Source organism: Myiozetetes cayanensis, unplaced genomic scaffold (genome assembly GCF_022539395.1).
Source record: "Myiozetetes cayanensis isolate MyiCay16 unplaced genomic scaffold, myiCay2020 scf3, whole genome shotgun sequence".
In the NCBI taxonomy this organism is placed as follows: Eukaryota; Metazoa; Chordata; class Aves; order Passeriformes; family Tyrannidae; genus Myiozetetes; species Myiozetetes cayanensis.
In genome coordinates this window covers 12,929,441-12,950,274 of record NW_026087521.1, presented here as the reverse complement: position 1 = coordinate 12,950,274, position 20,834 = coordinate 12,929,441, and the positions used below count along the sequence as shown (strand labels likewise).

The 20,834-nt window shown below is 42.7% G+C and overlaps 1 protein-coding gene across 3 annotated transcripts in view; it reads right to left on the bottom strand.

Moving 5' to 3' along the window:
• The window catches only part of LHFPL3 (LHFPL tetraspan subfamily member 3), a 246,487-nt gene that overhangs the window by 20,608 nt on the left and 205,045 nt on the right, over positions 1-20,834 (bottom strand). Inside the window, exon 3 of one of the 3 annotated variants that reach the window (XM_050323650.1) lies at positions 16,114-16,161. The exons of 1 other annotated variant lie outside the window; for it this stretch is intronic. In XM_050323650.1, the coding sequence (XP_050179607.1) occupies positions 16,145-16,161 (17 nt within the window). In that variant the 3' untranslated portion in view covers positions 16,114-16,144. The remainder of the gene's footprint in view (positions 1-16,113; positions 16,162-20,834) is intronic. One more of the 3 variants, XM_050323651.1, reaches the window with a different exon arrangement.

Below are 20,834 nucleotides of genomic sequence, written 5' to 3'. Positions count from 1 at the left end.
AATTTTTTCCTCATACATAATCTAAACTTCCTCTGGTGCAACTTGAGGACATTTCCTCTCATCTTTTCACTTGTTACTTGCTCCTCCTTGAAGAGACTCTGTTTTGAAGCTGGCTGTTCCTGCCACTGCAGTTTGTTTCACAGACCTTCATTTGCATGAAATTTTAGCAAGACAGTGTTAGTGGGAGATACCTCCCACCCCCTGTGATTTAGCCATATACAGGGTGTGCTGTAACACCTCCCCTGCAACAGTGGTGATCCCCCTGCTCACCACTGCATCTCTCTGGCAAGTCCAACCCCTTGTTTCTTACCAGCCTTTTGTTGCAAACAATTAAACCAAAATTCATATCTTCTGCCTGCCAGTTGCCTGCTGTTTTCTTGTCTTGATGTCACAGACTCACAAAACTGTAGAGGTTGGCAGGGACCACTGGGATACCTGGTCCTACACCACTGCTCAGAGGGTCAGGCCTCTCAGTCCCACGTCCAGTCAGGTTTTCAGTATCTCCAAGGATGGAGACTCTACCAACTCTCTGGCAGCCTGCTCCAGTGCTTGACCATGCACGCTGGGTTTTCCTAAGTTTAAATGAAATTTCCTGCATGTCAGTTTGTGTCTGTTGTGTCTTTTGCAGTCCTTAGGCACTGCCAAGAAGAGTCTGGTTCTATCTCCTTTACTGGACTCCATACACTGCTGAGGTCCCTACTGAGCCTGGATTTGTTCCTCCCAAGGGGTGGGACATGGGGTTCCCCAACTTCACGAGGTTCCAGTCCTCCCACTTCTCCAGTCTGTTGAGGTCCCTCTGGACAGCAGCACAATCCCCTAGTGCATTAACACTTCTCCCCTTTTTTTATCTGCTGCATCATCCAGCTGGATTTTGTACCACTGATCACAGTCCTTTACACCTGGCAGTTCAGTTACTTTTCAGTCCACCTCACTGTCTAGTTATTTACCCAACACTTCATCAGCTTGTGGCAAAAACTGTCAAAATCCCGTCTAAAATCAAGATAAACAATGCCCACTGCTTTTCCCTTGACCACTGAGGCAGTCACATCACTGTACAAGGTTTTCAGGTTTTGTCAGGTGTGATTTCCCCTTTGTAAATCCATGATGAATACTTCCAATCAGTTTCTTGCCCTTTGTGTTTGGAAATAGTTTCCAGGACTATGTGCTCCATCACCTTCACAGGGACTGAGATCACACTGCCATGTCTATTGCTCCCCACATCCTCCCTCTTGGAGATACGAGTAACACTGAAAGGCTTGTCTGTGGCATGCCCACACTGATTGAAATTTTTTAATTACTTTTGGATTCAGTTGGTAAATGGAAAAATAATTTCCACGGTCATCTTCTTAATTATGGGAGTGGCAATCTTTTCAGGTGCCTTCCCAAGCAAGGGTTTTCCTTGATCACTCCTGCTGTTCCAAACTCTTCCTGCTGTCCTTTTTTTCAGGGATTGTGACCAGGACACCAGCCCAGGGCAGGTGAACCAAGGGGATGTTTCCTCACACGCTGGGCTGACTCCAGAGGACTGAATCTCTGCCACAAGTGTGTTCAGCTGCTCTGAGGAGGGAATGCAGCAGGAGCTGAGAGAGGCTCAGAGGACAGAGTGGGAAGTAGGAAGACCTTTTAAAGCTGCCTTTTCTTCTCTCCCCTCCTGTCCTAATTGATTCTTGATCCTGAAGAAATTCCCATAGGCCCAACCAAACAGCAAGATGCTGCTGTCAGAAAGTTCTCTCCCTTCCCCCCTTATTTTCATTGCTCCCTCCACAGGTGACAGGCAATTTTCTCCCATTTATTAAGGTTTTCTCTTCCTATACCCATCACAGGTTTCAATCTCCTCTGTCCTTTTCTGCTTTCCATTCTCTTCTTTTTTATTCTAAGAAGAGAAAAGGAGGGAGCACTGGCATCCCAATTATTTATATGCAAATATTTTCTCTACTTTGGTCCTGATTTAGCAAAATTTAGAGTCCTGAAGGAGCAGGCAACAGAGTCCCTTTTATTCCCATTAGGCATTCTTGCAGCTTCATTCCTGGCTAGCAAAGCAGTTTACAAAACCAATGGAAAAACTGGCAGTCTTTTATCCCTGCTGCAAAACTTGTTTCATAATTATGTGCCCTATTCTAAAATGTATATGTGGCCTTAATCCTCCTAATATGTAGGGTTTAATATGTATAAAAAGCCTGCTATGTACATCATCTCAGTACAGAATTTCAATTGCTAGAAAGGCTGAGACTGAATTAAAAAGGAAGCACTGTGCATGGCAATGAGTTCATTTTGACAGGCTGAATTAATTTTAAATAATAAGGAAGTAATTTCCATCTCACTAAATGCCTGTATTTTTCTGTAAAAATAAAACACTATAGCCAGAAAGATACTCTTGAGAAACGTCTCTCATAGAGATAAGTAAACCACATAGCAATTAAAAAAGTAAATAAGTAATAATTACAATAGTAAAAGGTAGTATTAAGTATTAATGCACTTCAAGCCCAGCTACTTTGATTGATTTCTGCTTTATCTCATTAGCTTTCTAATCAGGAAAATATAATCACATGAAGATACATAGATTTAAGCACAGACAAATACCTCCAGCAGTTAGACATGGATGCAATCACAACTGCCTGAATCAAAAGAAAATACCATGAGAAAGAAAGTCATGGAAAGATGTAGAGAAAAAGATCTTAACACCACCATCACTGTCCCCCACTGTCTGAAAATTTAAGAGGCTTGCAAATTAAATGATCTCTGGTTGGTAATGTGGGGGACATCGCTTTCTTTTTCTGAAGCATAACCAGAAGTGATGATGCTTCCTGTGAGAATCAAGGCATGCTAATGCTCAACAGGAATTGGAAGAGTGATGTTCAGCTCTCTCCTCTAGAAGGTAGGATTCACTTCTGTACTCCAGACTAGTCAGGAGAGTTTTCCTACCACCAAACTGGGAACACAACAGGGCACTTGGCACTGCAGTGTTGAAGGTTTGCACCAGAGACTCTGGGTCCACCCTCAGTACTAGACCATAGTTTGTTTAATGAAATATGCAAAGGTAGATCCATGACCAGCACTCCCATGCCCTGGGTTGGACTGCAACCACCAGATACCCTTCACATCTCTCCTTGAACACTGATTGTTTTCTTCACAGCATCAGGATGGGGATCTAGGTCATGGGTGTCTGTGTTTGTGTGCATTCTCCCCTTCTCTAGCATAGCCACTGAGCTGGGGTGTAGGGCCCTTTCCTAGGTCTGGACGAAAAACCACACCCCTTTTTCATCCAACAGCGTGGTGGTTGGAACTCCGCCTAGGAGGTGGGATATCCTGGTACAGCCCTAATCCTTGCAATAGCTGCCTGACTGCAAAGTGTTCTCTAAAACGCATCTTTCTTTGTCCTGTAAATGAAACTGGGAGAAAGGGAATAAAAAAAAGCAAGATCAAGGATGACATTGTAGCCTGGTGACAGGGGCACTAAGCTGTTGAAAAGGTAATCTGACTTGCGTTCTCTGCTCCCATTAATATTTAATAGTCATTAAATTAACAGTCAGGGACATGTAGGATTAACTACAGGTCAGCATCCTCCTACTTATATCTGACTGAATGAGATAGCGTTAGTATGGATGGAAATAAGCTATTAGCAGTAAGCACGGCCAGTATGTCAGTAACAGGCATGAATTAAAGATTTAAACACTGTCCCTGAAAACCAACACAATGAAATGGCTGCTCCTATACCAAGACCCACACAAACCCTGCACCAGTGCTGAAAACTCCTTCAGCTGAGACACTCACAGAGATCTGAAACTGGCAAAATCAGCCCTTTCTCTCTGTGGACTCAAGGGACTTGCGAGAGACTGACACTGCTGATCACAGGGAAAAGCGACGTAAACAGCTTTTCATGCACTCAATAGCAGTGATCACAACCTGTGAAGGGTGCTGTAACTGAGCCACCTGCATTGCCAGGAGGGGAGGTGAATGCCTTGTGCAGGAGGACACTGGGATCCCACTGCACAAAGCCATAACTCTAATTTTTAATTTGCAGTATTGGAGTGGCTGATGGTTGGAGCTGCAGGAGCGTCCTCTGGTACCCCTCCAGCTTGACCATGACACTGAGGCACAGAAGAGGCTGACTTCCCTTCCATGGTTCCTGTTTTGGGTGCAACTTGGGAATGTCACTGATTGCAGCTGTTAGTGCAAGATTTCCTTGTCCTTTCCATTCTCTTTAAAATAAAAGCAGTCTAATCCCAAACAAGATTTCCACGTCTGGAGGAACCACACATGAGGAGTCTGATGAGTACCTTCTCCTTTTGGTCCTCAGTGGAGAGAAGGACAAGGGGCCAATCTTGTTTTTCTGCTTTGGCTGGCTTGTTTGCCACCCTCCCTGCCCTGGGAGGGCTTCTGCCATTTCCCTGTGTGGATGAGCAGAGAGGAGGAGAGCTGTCCTCCGTAGAGGGATGCCTGCTGGATTTGACCAGACAGCTCAGATCTCAAGCAGCTTCTCTTCACACAGTTGCTAAGAAACCAAAAACAATCAGGTGCCGAAACAACTGTTGAGTACATTTTTCCCTCCATTTGTCTCATTCTGGGTTACAGCAGCTTTACGAATCACAGGGCTTTCCCCTGTGCTCCTTGTGATGAAGAGCTGGGCAAGGACAGTGCTGGGGAGGAGAGTTTGGTCTCAGCAGCTTTTACAGTAGGGCTCCAAGCCCACAGGTTTTTTCCATATGTGGCCAGCAGGAATTTCCCTACCTTAAACTGTCTGCAGGGGTCTCAGAGACATCTATTCGCAGGTGTCATTCACGAGCTCTTTCAGCTCTGCTTACAGCTGCTGTCAGCATGTCCATCTGAGTCACCAGTAGCTCTAGGTTTGACTTTAATGAAATCTGTTGTCCAACTCCTACCTCACTGTTCTAAATGACTCCATTTATCCCTTTGCAGACCTGGCTCTGGCCATCATCTTACCTACAACCATCTGTAGGGTGCCTGGGAGTATGGACAGAGATGATTGCCCTGCAGGATTGATTGATGCTGGAGTGCCATCAAGAAAGAGACCATATGGGCATCCCTATGGCAGAGAGCCTGATGGCCAAGGAACCACTGAAGAACAAAACCTCACAGGAGGTTTTACCTGCTGGGAACATCACCCAGGAGAGAACTCCCACCCATGTTTAGCTGCACTAACAGAAACAAATGAGAAAATAGACTTGGGGAAAGGCAGGAAGCTGATCCTTGGTGAAGGCAGAGGTAGGTTTCCAGGTCTACTTTTTGTAGTGGTAGCACAAGGCATTTGTCTCTGGTTGAAGGGGACTAGAAGGCTGATAAATAACTTTGGGGAATACCCTTCCCTGCATAAATGACTCTGCAAACTTAACTTTATTTCTCTGTGATGTAGGGATTTTTCCAAGCTCAGCTGCAAGTTCACTATTCATGATAAGTCCAACTCAGCAGAGACTCGTAGTGTCTTGGAAATGTCACCTATCAAGGTACACAAATATAGCTAAAACAACCTCAAAATATTAACTGCTGTGTGTGTTTGCTAATAGTGCTGTGCTGACCGTGAGGGCTGGATTTCTGTTCCCAGCACAATGCCTGTAAATTCTGCCAGTTCCCTGGCGGGCTTGGGTTGTTTTTATTAAGTGGTTATGTGCCGTGCTTCCCTCATGTGGAACCTTCTGTTTTCTCATGGAGCTTGTGGCTCTGACAGAAGGTTACAGCCTCTTTTCCTGCAGCCTTGGCGGAAACTGGTTGTTGTACCAGCTCATATATTTAGTAACTCTGGCAAATAAATCTGTGTGTTGTGCACGGCAGTAAAACAGAGATCTCTGCTGCACGAGAAAGAAGTGACACAGTGTTGGGAGTGAGAGTGACCTGGGCTAGGCTTGTGAACTAAGGATGTTGTGTTGAGCCAACACTCTGGGGAGCTCCTGCTCTGTGATGGGGTAGCGTGAAGAGGCATTACTGTGATGGTATAAATATGTAATGAGACAAGCACAGGGTCGATGAGAGTATGAGGGCACGTGAAAGGACAGGTCTGCAATGGCCAAAGGAGCCTGGGAACAGGCATTCCCCAGGAATAGGCAGGTGTGAAAACAAAGTTCTTACCTTTCATGCGTGAGGTTTGACCAGAAGTCCACTCAGACTATACCTTTTTTCTGGATATGTAGGACAGGGCAGGGCAGGGAAATCCATAGTGATGTTTCCTCAAAATTACATACCGTCCTTCAACAATTTGTGTTGTGGGGACTTGGGGACCTCAACAGACATGGTTGCATGTAAGGGCCCTGCAAGTCTTTCTGCCATGAATATATCCATCTGTTATCCAATATGTCCAACCAGTTCTTTTTAGCACTTATAATCCCAGAGGGGGAACTACAGGCAAGTGGAGTCCAGGTCTCACAGGACATGCCTGCCCCACTGTCCTGAACCTGCAGCCAAGGCACTGTGTCAGCCACTAAACCGCCTTCCTCTCCTGAGGGTGAATTAGCACTGACCTCACTTCAAAATTCCTCCCCCCCCAACAATATTCACCCAGTCAGTCATTGATTTTTCAAGTGGTGTGTGTGACTTCAGGTTTAGACGGGAAAAAAGGCTGGTCCCTCAACCCCAGCAGCATGGCTTACAGTGATCTTGTGTGTGTCCCAGGCTAAAGCAGAGGGGGAAACTGTCTGCAATTCATGGAAACAGTTTGCTGCACCTTCTCATAGTATCATGGATGATGAGGAACAACAGGAAAATGAGGATTCCTGACTAGCTGTGTAAATGGTCAGTGTTACCTAATTGGATTCCTCTAGACAGATGCTACCCTTAGCAAGAAACGTGACTGTAACATTCTAAAATAACAGAGCGTTTATCAGCCAGAGGATGTATATGGTCCCTGTTTTTTATTCTTCTGAGCAAAGTATTATTTTTTTTTAAGATGTTTCTATCAGAGAGTGTTTAAAACCACATTCGTCTGACTAAGTTTGCTGTTCCTGAAAAGATGCTGGAATAAATCTTCAGGATGCTTTAATTAGAAAACCAGTTCCTAAACCAACAGGTAGGAAGAGGAAACTGTCACACCCTCACATCACTGGAATGAAGTATACTCAGTCAACTTGGATGATTTTTTGTGTTTAATTTTCTGCCTGGGAAGTGACACTGGCTGTTTACTGCACTACGGTGAATCCCCAGGCCAGCAGTGGCAAGTTGCTACCTGGTTCATAGGTTTTTCAAGGGAGTCTGAGTGTTACCTGTGCTTTCCCTCACACAATCTATAAATACTGCCTGTCACCTTTCATATAATGTGCTCATGAAAGGTTATGTGAAGCAGACAGTTTTTGTAGTACTCAGTAAACTTTACCACTGTCAGTGACAGAGTTCCCTTTAAAGCTGATGAAAAGCCTCTAGACCAAGGTCCTACAAAAACATTTATTATTAGGGGTATGTAAACTACAAATTAATTAAATTCTAATCATGTGAATGGAGTATCATAATATTTTATATAAGTTATAATTAATTAGATATAAAATTTACAAGCAATGCAGTTAAATTATGACTTGTGCATATTTTCCAACATAATTGAAAACCTAATACAAATGACTTCAGAGTTTTTGCTGCAGGATATAATGTCCATCATGGGTGACTTTGGTAAAATGGATTTAGCCCTTTCAAACCCTGTAATTTTGGATGTAATTTTTGTAGCATCTTCATCTTAAAAAAACCCCACCAAAACAAAACCAAAAAAACAAACAAAAAAACCCCCACCAAAACTTAACCTTTTAAGTCTAGTGCAGGGCACTCAAAATTGCCAGCCACCTAAAAGCAGTCTGGGTTACAGACTTGAATGAATTGCTATTGTATATGCTTTCTTAAATCATCAGTACTCCTTTTCTTTCTTGTTTATTAACTTTGATATGTAATTGACAAGTCTATTTGTCACTCTACAATGATCTATTTAATCACAACTAACTCTTGTTATTTAGAAATCTTTGTGGCATCTCTGATCTTTCTAATCTGTTATGTTATCTTTAAGGAATCTGAAAATGGATGTATTAATTACAAACTACTTCAGAGGCGGCTGCTGTCAGGCAAATAATTTCTTGTAAATCAGAGAGCTGAAATAGCTGCTTGGATATGGTAAATATTTTTAAGACTCATACCCAGCTCGAGCACCACACACAAGGAAGAGGTGAGTGAATGTCCTCTGGATGGTGAGTAGTATGCTGAACTTTGCTCGAGAGAGTCTACTGAGACAGTATCATGTGGTCATAGTGCCACTTTCCTTTATTTTTTGCCTGGGAAAGAAAAAAAAAAATAAATCTGGACATAGACATCCCCAGACACTTTCCCTATCCAAACCTCATTCACGGATTTCTTTTCACTTTCCAAAGGGAACTCAATATAATTTTAATGTAATGCCACATCATTTATAGGTGTTTAAAATACTCTCCATTTCTAATAACTTAGAATGGAGGCAGGAAACATGCAGCAGCTGCATCTCCTCCCCAAAAAACATGTTTTGAACCCAGGATGGCCCCTGGTACTAAAAACAAATGGCAGAAGAAGACTGATTCTGGTTTACTTTGAGGTGAATTCAAGCAAGGCTAACTTGGGCAGGGTCATGGCATTGATTCCTCCTCCAGCTGCCCATACTTTGTCTCCACAGAGGACCATAAGAGAGCTACTGCCTGTGTCCCATTGAAGGCAACACCTCAGCACCAGAGGCAGGAGTAGTAGGTGGGAGGTCAAAGGATGACTTGAAAGCAGCACAGAAAAGACTGATTTCCTGAAAATGTTCCAAACCTGAGGAAAACCTGAAAACTGGTATGATTTGAAATTTGCTTTGGTGGCACTCTGGGAGAAGGTTTTGTTTTGCAGGAGGCCTGAAATGTGAGAAGGAGGCACTGTGAAGAGGAAACGTAAATGAGTCATCTCAGAGGAAAGGAGGAGATAAGCAGCAAAAGCCATAGAGTTGATTTTATGGAAACTTTTGAAAGGTTGCACCACAAACTTGACAAAGATGATGAAGATGAAATGATTTAGTGTGGTTTGCTAAGGAATTGAAGCATGGAATCGATCTTAGTTGTGACATTTTGAGGGAGGACAAGGTGAGCATCAAGAGGGTCAGAACAGAGAAGGGCATGGAAACTGAGGATGAAGCTATCAGGGCTCTACTGTGGGAACAAACAGTAATAGATAATTTTGTAGGATGCTTTTGAGGGATTAAATGACAGGATCAGCCTGGAGAGAAGAGGGAAGAATGTGGAAAACAGCACTGAGGGTGCTGCCTGGATGCAGAAGCTAATAGGTTTACGAGCTACAATCCAACAGGGCTAGGCACGTGAGATAAGACAAGGGGCTCAGTTCTAGCCTGAGCAGGAAGGTTGGACCAGATGACCCACTGTGGTCCCTTCCAACCTTACCAATTCTGTGATCCTGTGATTTTGATATTTAACCCAGTACAGCTCCCCATATACACGTACTCTTAGAATCATAGAATCATTAAGAATCATTAAGGTTGGAAAAGACCTCTAAGATCATTGAGTCCAACCATTAACCCATTAATCTGGCTCTGTTCAGAGAAGTTCTCTGGGCAGCTTTTGAGTGTTTTATATATTTGGTCCAAAAGTTTAGCAGGATGGAGGTGTACAGGCACAGAACCACCCACGGTGTGATCCATGCTCACTTGGTCCAATCTGCATCACACCCCAATCCCATGAATGTGTGCCTGGGATGCCTCAGATCCAGAGGTCACAGTGCCTATGATCATTTCAGTATGCAGGATAATCACCCCTTTCTCTGCTGGCCTAACCAAGTGTCCCTTTCCCACATATCTGGGCAGAAGCAAGTTTTACAAACTGAAGGGATTATGTGCTGGATATTGCACGTACCATGGATTGTACATATCTGTGCACATCTGATCTCAACAAGAGACCATCTGATCCACTGTTTTTTGGGTGTGCCATGTTTTTTGGGTGTGCTTGGTGTGCCATGTCCTTGAGGCAGGCTCCTAAAGTCTTTCCTACAAGGATTATATGATCTTCAGCTAGAGGTGAACATGCTCCCCACAGAGATATGCTATTGATAGGAAGATATAATGCCTTAGATGAAATCATTACTCATCCTTCCAGTAAGCTATGTCCTGATTTAGTAACATATTCCATTTGTAGATCATGTTGTCTATGCTGAGTCTGCTTTACAACAGGAGTGCAAACAAATTAGACAAAGTTTTGATATGCTTTTACCAAAGATCTGTCCCTAGTGTCCTTTGATTTACTTCTTGAGATCTCCTCTGGCATGAACTGGACAGAGGCATGTTTTTCTCCCCCTCAGAGCTGATCTGAGCTCAACACCTCTGAGAATATATGAGCTCTGCCTTTGGAGCTGGCTTCAGACATTCTGGAGAATGACTGCCCTCCCCTTAATACGTAACAGACTGAAGATGACTGCATGTCTTCATTGCAGTGAAATTGTTTTTTTCTGCATTTCTTTGTCACACAGATAGTGGTGCTCTGTGTGTCTCAAGTCAGTACCAAAATGAAAAAAAAAAAACCTGCTGCCTTTTTTTTGCTGGCTGACAAAGGGAGTTGCAAAGGTACATGGTCTCCTGGCCTTTAACCACACTTCTCCCTCCAGTGAGGACCAAAATTAATGACAGATCAGATTTGTCAGCAGGGGAATATTTTTGCATTTTGTTTGTAATTGCGTCACAGAGGTTAGAGATGGGACTAACCTATTAATTACCCTTTACACTACTTCAAGTCTGTTGAAGATGGTTTTCTGCATCAAGAGGTATATTTTTCAGTGCACATTTTGATATGAAACAGAAATCTGTAATGACAAAAAAGCTAGTTCCATGGACACCAGGATGGAGTCTTTTTTGTCTCTAATCTGAATTTCAGAGGATCATTTTCTGCTGAAAATGCTGTGATTAAGAAGATGAGTGCTTGAGGTCTCATGGTGCTATCATGACTGTCAATAGGACTACAAAAGGGGAATATATCTTAAGAAATAATAAAATGTTCTTACAGATGAGTGTGTTGAATGACTACAAAATCCAAAATAGCTGTTCATCAGGAAGACAGGTAAAGCAGTGTGTGCAAGAGCATCAGACTGCTCTAACTCAACTCATGTATAATAACTTGCCAGGTTAATATATTGACAGGTTGTGAGAGGCTACTGGCCTGTCTAGGTTTGTGCCTGCTAAGTTCTTTGTGTGGTGTGAACGCAGAGAAGGGATATCACATGCCGCCACTATAAAGGAAGCCAACATTATACTGCAAATCCAACCCTTAAGGCAGTTGATAATTTCTCATCCTTTGGCTATGTTTGATGAGTGGTTCAGCTCTGATTTCCAAGCACTGTGGTTCCCATAGGACTGACAGCCTCCACCTAACACAGGAGTCCCGCTGGTATGGCAGGGTTTGGGGTTGCAGATACCAGCACAAGCCCAGCCAACCTGTGCTACATAGTGAGTGTAGGAGAGGGACCCTGCTCTTGTCTATGAAAATCTTCATTCTGCTTCAGATCTTCATGGTCTGACTGGTGGCTGTTGGCTGTAGGAAAATGTCGGTATTTTGGGGACACATGATGCAGAAAGGCTGGCCAGTCCTAATGAAGGATTAAAACTGCGCTCTGTTGAATGAAGGAAAGCTTGAGGTCTGCTGAGCTTTTTGATGTCTTTGATAAAGACTGCAATTTTCACACATCAGGAAGTTGGACAGTCTTTGGGCAAGAGAGACACTGGTATTCCACTGGGCAGATTTTGCTTTCCCAGCTGTCCCATGGGCTTTCAGGAGCAAGTTGGTCTGTGGCTGTCAGCCAGAAAAGCACTTAGATAGGAACACACCTCTCAGTCCATGGATCATTCTGCTGAATTCGTTAGGGCTCCTTAGGCACTTCCAGGAAACAATGTGCTTTGTTGGGCTCAGTCCAGTGTCTCTCTCAAGTCCCCATTTGCGTAAAGCTCTTTCACGTCCCCAGAAGTCATATTAATATTCTGGGTGGGGCAGGGACGCTGCCTGGGACTGCACTCCTTGCTTGAGTCATGAACACACTTTCAAAAATGAATAAGAGTATGTTTCTGCTGAAAGTTAACAAGCACTATTCTTTTGGGTTTGTGAGCAACAGGAGCATTGGGGAAAGGAGAGCTGTGCCTACACACCAGCCCAGTGAAAAACACTTATACTCTTGTTTACTCCCTGAGTAATCTGACCTTGAGATCAAAGCTGGCAACACTGGAGAGGATCAGCATGTGGTGGAGAACAGCAGATGGGGGCAGAGGAAGATGTGGTGTGCACCCTTTTTGTTACGCATGGTTCCCAGAGCCCCAGTGGTGGCACTGCAACAGCAGCATGAGTGAGGGATGGGTGAAGTGGAAATGTCAGGACAGAAGACCTTGTGGAGATGACAGAGGCTAGCATAAGTATCTATCAGCTAAGGACAGCCAGGGATTAGGACATGAGACAAGAAATGTCCTGAGGGGGGCATGCCTAGCTTTGTGGTGCAGATGATACCTAAACACAGGGAACAGAGGAAACCCAACAGTAGACAAGTGAGACAGACAGTGACCATTTCGGAGAGCACTGACTTTTGCTTAATGCTGCTGTGGGGCAGATGAAGCAGCAAGACAGTAGCTGTGTGGACATATTCAAGGCCACCCAGCATCAATATGAGGAGCTAGATGCCTGCCTGGGAAGTGCAGAGGCTGTCATGGTAAATCCAAAGGCACATGTTCCTGTTACTGAAACACTTCAGAGAGAAGCCACCAGGACAAGAAACCAGTCTCGTAATCTGACATGGTCAGAGACCATGTGGCTGAAGTTTGAATGAAATTACAGGTGAACATTTGGATCAATGATGACATTCTGTGAATAATTCTTTGAAGGATTTAACCTTCTTGTGAGTAATAAAACTGCACTGTAGGTCATTAGAAAAACTATTCCCATCATTTGCCCATAATGACATAACTGGAGGAGGTAACTGAGTCACAGGATTTAATGAAGTATGGATGCTCTGAAGCTCTAAGAGGCAGAGGAACAAATGAGAGCATGATCCAGTGAGCTACAATATCTGCTCTGTGGGTACTGCTGGAGTTGACTAACTATGTAAATTGGCCTGTTATTACACAGGCAGGCAGTGGCAGTGTACAGTGGACTTACACTCTTGTGTGCATGTGTGTCAAGAGGGAGATGATGACATTCAACAGTCTGCAGTGGTTCTTCAGGTCTGTCATCTCTTACTGGCAAATTTGTGTCCTGGTGTCAGCCACTTAGACATGCACGCAATTTAGAACTGTGATTAAATTTTCTGGCTGAGGCTCTTAACATCATTAAAAATAACAGAATCATACAAAAACACGCAGGAGAGAACTTCAGGGGTCATGCAGACCACTCCTTGTCCCAAGGTAGGCTAATTGCACCAGAGTCACTTATGATGATGTTAAATAATATACCCCTAAGGCTTTCCAACACTGGGAGGTCACAGCATCCTCGGAGAATTGTTTTACTCTCCCACTCCTGAAAGGTGGTAGGAATTTTGTTCATCAAATCTGATTTGAATATTTCTTTCTGGAATTTAAAACATGGTTGCAGGTGCTATTATCCACATATGGGCACTGAAAACAAAACCACTCTCATTTATGGATTGCTTCCTCACACTTACAAAAAAAGAGTCTCCAACTCAGTTGCCATAGAAGGCAATCAGTGGGGAAACCAAGCTTCTTCCAGCAGCACTGGGCTGACACAGAAACCAGAGATGGCTGAGTGAGGAGATCAGCATGAAACACCCAGATTATACATTTGAATAGGCTGAAACTTTGCAGGACTTAGCAGCTCTCTGCCAGATAAGGGTGTCTGAGGAACAGCTGGTTGTATCAAACCTGTAAGGGGGGCAGAGAACTGAGAGGAGGGACATGACAATCAGGGGGATTAACCCAACGCAGGGAATCTGAACTTTGGACTAAGAGTAGTTCAAGGGAAGAAAATGGGAGTAAAAATGCTTAACAGGGTGCTTTGGGAGAAGGGACTATTTCATTTTACAAGACTCAAAGGCAAATTCAGGAACTTTAAGTGGTGTTAGAGACAGATCTGTGAGGAGTCTCCTACAAAAAATGGTCTATGGGACATCTATTTATGCACGACAACTGTGGGTAAATGTTGGCCCTTGTTTGTTTTGCTGTGCAGGACGAGGGTAGATGGATTTCTGGCAGCAAGGGGAGGAGGTGTGAGGTGTGGGGTGGCCCAGCTTTGCACGTGTCATGGCTCCAGTATTACCAGAGAGGCACTTTTCTTGGGGAGTGAAGGGGCCAAGCTGAAGCAGGAGCATGGTGACTTCTTGGCTGGTGGGAACAGAGATATACAGTGCTCCTGTCTCGGGGCCTTGATTGAGTCTCAGAGGCTCTGACTGCTAGGAGGAACTCACTGAGGAGAAGGAGGCAGGGAAATCACAAACCCATCATTGATTCTCTTTCTTTTCTGCAACCCATCCCCAGCACTAACCATATTTGAAAATACAACTTCCAGGCTTCTTTTACAATGGTTTCAAAAAACAATCTTAGCTCTAGAGAGAATTATTTTGCCAGCCCTATTTTCCCCTGGCTTTGAGTTTGCCATTGACGTTAATTAGGACTTCCTGAGCCTCGTTAGCCTGGCATTTTTCTTTGTTACTAAGAACAGCAAAGGTGACCTTGCTCGCTAGGTGGATTTTCTCAGCTCTGACAGTCTAATCATTAATGTCTTAGGAACAGAGGTAGGGATCTTACACGGGAAACTTGAGAAGAGCTATAAAAACATCATGTAGACAGCTGTCAGTATCAGCTGGCATAGCTCCAATAATTCAAAAGTAGAGATGTTTCTGATAAGTCATCCTGTTCTCACACAACACATGCTATTCAGCACATATTTTTGTTGCATAGATTGTTGCACATATTGTTGAAAATAGAACAAATACCTACATGTGTAAACTCAGTTGCGAGTGGTTGAACTGGGTATACAGAAAGTAATAACCAGCATCTGATAATCACCATTTTATCATCCAGAAAAGTGGAACAGTGACCAGCACACTGATATATGGTGATCTGGTTTTGAATGATGGCTTACAGCATAGCTTAAGTTATTTTAGTGGCTTAACTCTAATCCCCACCTGTACAGTCATGAAATTGTAGAATCATTGACAACTGCAAGTAGGAAGGGACTTCTGGAGGTCATGTATTCCGATTCCCTTCTCTAAGAACGTTCAACCAGAGCAGGTTGCTCACGGTCATGTCCAGTCAAGTTCTGAGTATCTCCAAGGATGGAGGTGACACTACCTTGCTGGGCAACCTGTCAATATTTGACCAGCCTCATGACAAAAAAACCCCGCCAGTATGCCTAAAATATGAGTGACAATCCTGGGAGAAGAGAAACCCAGGGAGGGAATAATTGAGTCCTGTCTCTCAAAATAACAGGCAGCACCAGAAGACCTGTGTGGATAAGTAAGTTTCAAGCTGCTGTGATTGGTCTCACCTTTATAAGCTTTACACATGCTAAGATTAAAAGAAGTATTACAAACACAGGAAAACATCATATTTGCCTGCATCAAAAATAGTCTTTTTTTAACAGAGACTGTGAAAACAACATTTGTAATCTGAAAGTGTCATCTGTCACATGAAGCAAGAGTTTGACAACAGAGGAGTCGTCACAAAGCATTCACATTGTGAAGGCACAGATGCTGTAGCCGAGCCAGCTGCGATAGTACCAGCCTTGACTTCTGGAAAAGGCAAACTGGGAGCTGCTGCTTTCCACCAGCAAGCACAGAAGGGTTGATTCTGTTCCTGACCCATTTGAATTACACACTTCAACATTTCTACCTCAGATTTCTAAACAATCATATCCAGGGGGGTCCTGATCCTAGCAGGTACTTCTGACGGCTTCTCAAGAATGACAAACACAGCCTGCAGATTTGCCACTAGCAGCTGCCACAAGCTACTGAAAAAGGCAGAATATTAAGGCTACACAAACCCAAAGCTGAGCTAGGAATATAAATGAAACACATGTTGCTGAACATGCTGCCTAACATCAGAAACACGAGACAACAGCAGAAAGCCATGCAATGTATTTTGGCAGAAGCGCGCAAACATTTCACAGCTTGTCCCCTGGATGCCATGCTCACACTTACGTTAGTCTGTGTCATACTACCTTAACTTGTTTTAAGCATTTCCATCATCTGTGAGGTAGGGAGGGAAAAACAGAATAGTTAAGGTATAATCAAATGAGATTTTGCACATAATAGTATAATTGGTAAATAATCTCGTTATTGGCAGTGGTGTGAAGAGTGTGAATGGTTTCTATCTCAGTTTATCCAGACAGGGAACTTTCTAAAAGCCAGGTGAGTGATTTAATGGATTATTAAGGAGGTAGATGAAAAAAACAGGATTAACAGAGAAGAAATAGTGACAGAACATAAATGAACACATAAACAAGCAAAGAATTTTTGTGTCAGTAAGATGATTTTCTGCTGTCATGTCAGAACGAAAGCACCCAGTAATACCTTTTGATCAGTGGGCAATTTTAAACACTATGGTTATCTAACTACTTAAAAAATATCTGAATGAAGATGCAAAATTAAGAAACAAATACCTACAAATCATTACAATGAATTAGATCAAAGATAAAACTGTATCAGTTATCATCTCAGTATGTACAGATCTACAGAAGAAGTCTTTCTGCTAGGGGAGAAATTGCAGTAATAAAATAAAAATTACACATCTAGATCTTGTTGATACACTACTTATAATTTTTGATTATACTTCCAAAATCATAGGTAGCATTTGAAGGACCCAGCCTACCAAATCCTTATATGCACAGACTTTCCTAATGGCTCAGATTTTAAGGTTAGCCATGCATCGTGCTTTTAATTACGCACCCACAGAAGACTGCTCCGGTGAGATGTTGTGCCCATGATGCCCTGAGAAAGCCCAGAGGAACTTAACAATACTTTGGATTTCAAAGTACCTTCAGTCATCTACTGCAATTTATTGTGAATTTACAGTACTATGTATAGTGTATAAACCTTTCATGTCTGATGAGGACAGATACTAAGTCATCCAGAAGCTGAAGGATTTTTACCAAGAAAAGATGTGTACTTCTACATCTACACATACCACTACTTGAACATCTAAAAAATCCATAACAAGATGGAGGAAACAAGATTATCTCCTGAGAAAGTAGCAGAGTAATCAATTGGCCTAAACTTCTGCTATTCAAGAGGAGCCTGAAAGGAGATGCTAAAATTTATAGAATTTGAGACACTGTCTTAAAGCAGTAATTTCTTAACTAAGAACACACCAATGGTTCCACTATCAGTTGAAAACTGTTTTGAAAAGAATTTAAGGACTTTAATGTGGATTTGACATATAAATCACAAATAGTCAAAATATCATCAGAGTTGTATTTTCCAGCTGGGTCTAATGCAGAAGAGCTGCAAAAAACAGCAGAGAAATGAGACACAGTTGGAAATACCTAAATGCATTGATTACATGATTGGCATGTCCCTGGTGAAAATAATCAATATATTACCTTTTCTGAAGTCACAGTAGGCAGTAAGAAAAAAGTTTGTATATATGTGTAAGTGTGTATGTGTATACTACTTTTTTTGGAAAAAGAATTTGTTTAATTTCTGTGTTTCTTGAGAGCTGTGACTGTTTTGTATACTGGTACTGGAGCAGCTCTATTGGCTTATCTCTATCATTATTTCAGCAATGAAATATAGAACAGATAGAGGTGCTCAAGGATATGCACCCTGGATGAGTACTGAGATACAAAGCAAAGCAGCTGTCTCATTTATACTGATGGAAAAAAGTGAGGTAAAATAGCTTATTAAAAAGTGATGGTGTTTTTACTGTACCCCTATTTTATTTTGATCCTTCTGCATTGCGAGAGCAAACAATCAGGAATTTGTAGCGATGTAATCATACTTGGCTCCCTGTTTCCCTCAGGCACATCCTGGTTAAGTTGAACTGATGCTGTTTTGTGCAAATTAGTTGGCAGTTGTTTCAATTCAGAAGAACTACACTGATTGGATACACTTGGGAAATACCCTAGGAAAACAGATTCCTTATTCAAGCACTGACAGAGGTTCCCAAGCACCCCATGCTCTGCCGTTCATCAGACACATGAGCTTTCCCCATGATTCCCCAAGGATGTCCCTGCCTGTCCAGCCCTGCAGGACACAGTCTGTGCTGCTACCTCAGGACATGGAAATGTGCAGTCCCTTCCCTAGGATGCCACAGAGAAGACTCAGGGGAGCTTGGGCACTTATTGCCTGTCCCATGGGCCTTGGTTTAGGCCCACCATCCCCATGGAGATGAAGACTTAGTTATCATTCAGTTAGCATAACACACATGTAAGTAGAGTCAATCTCATTGCTCAGGTATCCTGGGGAATCTGCACAGCGTTATTGTTCTGGGCAACATCTCCTCTCTGCAGGAGACACTCCTGCCACCCTTTTAGTTAAGGGCTTATTTAAGTAATTTTTCTCCTCCATACATACAGAAGTATTACATAGCTGCAGTAGCAGCTGTCACTTCAGTGGTTAATAAACAACGTTTTCCTTTGGTTGGAGGTGAAACTCTTGTCCATCCTTGAGTTCTTCCTTGGCACCTTTCATTGAGGGGTGTCCCTTTCACTGAACCTTTCTTTCTCTATCAGTCTGGACCTCAAAATACACATACAATATAGGTCTCTAAGCAGGTTAAGTGTATATAGCACGTCTGTCTCTTGAACAAGTCCAGCCACGGGAATGACCCAGCACTTGTGGTGTCCTGGGAAGACTGATCCATAACACCTCTTCTTCACTAAACTGTGATGAAGTGTGTGAGATACTGGCAGGCTTGTGGCCATCTGGGGATGTGTCCACATCCTTGTTTTTATAAGAACATTTCTGAAGGGAATTTCCCAGTTGCTGTGCTTGTTCCAGCTGCTAATGGGTAACTGTGGGGCCAAGCAGGAGCTCAGCTGGAGTAACATCCTCTCTCCAGCATACCACTGGCACAGACATCAGGCTCCCAGCACAAGCTATTTCATCCCACAGTGCTGCTCCTATTGCTAATATAGACATTGCCTGACTGAATCCTGCTGACTTGATTGATTCTGCTTAAATCAATGTGAGTGATTGTATGAAAAAAGCTGATGGATCTGGCCTTAAGTGGCATTTACTCTGCCATGCTATTTGGCATATAAATCAGCTGGTTTGGGGCAGTGGTAACTGTTTTGTTACCACTGTGAATTAAGGAAAAATCTGTTAAAGTCGATAAAGAAAGTACATACTTAGAGTGGAATAACTGATATTAGCACTTGGCTGGTCTTATTTAGAGCAGACTTGCTCTGGAGGTAGTTTAAAGAGATTTCTGTCTTTTAGGATCCTTGAAGTAATCAAGTTCATTATAATCCCTTTCTTCCAAAATATCGTATACACGTATGAATTATGCATTTGGTTACATAGTTGTAAATCTGCATATGGCTGTTTGTACCCAGTGATAAAATATTCTTTTAGCTTTTTTAATGGTTACAGTAAAATTCTCCATGATGCACATTGCAAGTAGTAATTTTCATCTAGAAATATTGATGACATCTTGCCTATGGCAATGAACAGGTTTTAATGCAACAATAAAGCATGCCCCTTTTTCTTAATTAGTCTCCATTGATTAAACATGCAGATTATTTACAAAAAGCCTGATGCCATGGAAAGGAAGAATAACTAATGCAATGGCTGTATTCCCAGGATCACATGCAATTCATCTTTACTAAGCTAGCTGAGCCCCTATAATCTCAAGGCATTTATGAAATAATAAGGAGAAAGCTTTAGGTTAAGCATATTTAGTATAAAAAGTATTTGTTTAATTTGTTTCCTGAAGATGAAATTCTCCTATTCTTAAGGGAAAATGAATGCGCTTGATGAGCTAAAGCTATAGACTTCTTGCAGTAAGATGTAAGAAGCCTCAGATCACTAATGCAAACAATCTGTATGATGCTGAGATTTTGTAACTTATAATTAAACTTCACAGTCCAGCCCCTGTAACCTGTATCATCCTCACACGCCCTGTTTTACACATCACAGCAATTAGTGAAGCATACATTACACATTTAGGTGAAGGCTTTCCGTGAGGAGCTGGTGATGTAGCGACTCAGCAAGGCATCAAAAGGCATTTGCTTGTGCTAAGGCTTTGTACACCTCTGCGGGGGCTGGACCTGTCAGATTAATACAAGGGGCTATTTTTGTAACATCCAAAAAGTTTCTGCTGTACATCAAAGTGCACTAGCTGCTTATTTTAGATGACAGCAGCTCTTACATTTGTCTTCAACAATACAGTCTTTAGCAATTTTTTGGTATGTACATCTCCAAAAAGAAACTTTCCTGTGAAACATTTTGTAGAAGAAGGGCTTCCAAATTGAGATCATCAGAGACATTTTAATCTAGTGCTCCAAACACTCCAGTAAATGTACAGCCCCTATACCAAAGGTAAGTAGCAGTTGTGGTGAAAGGCTACCTGGGTACTGGGGAGTACTCTGAGCATGTAGTCTGGGACAACATGAACATCTGGATTCGTGCCCTGCTCTTCTGCTGAGCTGGGTTTTGGCCCCAGGCAGTGCCAAGGGCCTCTTGAGAAGCTGTGCTCTTCAGCCGATCTGCTCTTTTATTTACCATGTTAATTTTTTCTCCCTGCAACAGAAATCTCACCTTCCTTCCAATACACTCAGTTGTTTCCATCCTTGAAACTAACTTGCCTGAAAGCTGCTGTTTTCCCTGCAGGCATTGATGCTGGATCACATGAATGTGGCATGCACAGCCTGCCACAAGCAGAGGGGTTGTGCTTTACTTTTCCTTGGCTGCTCTTAGAT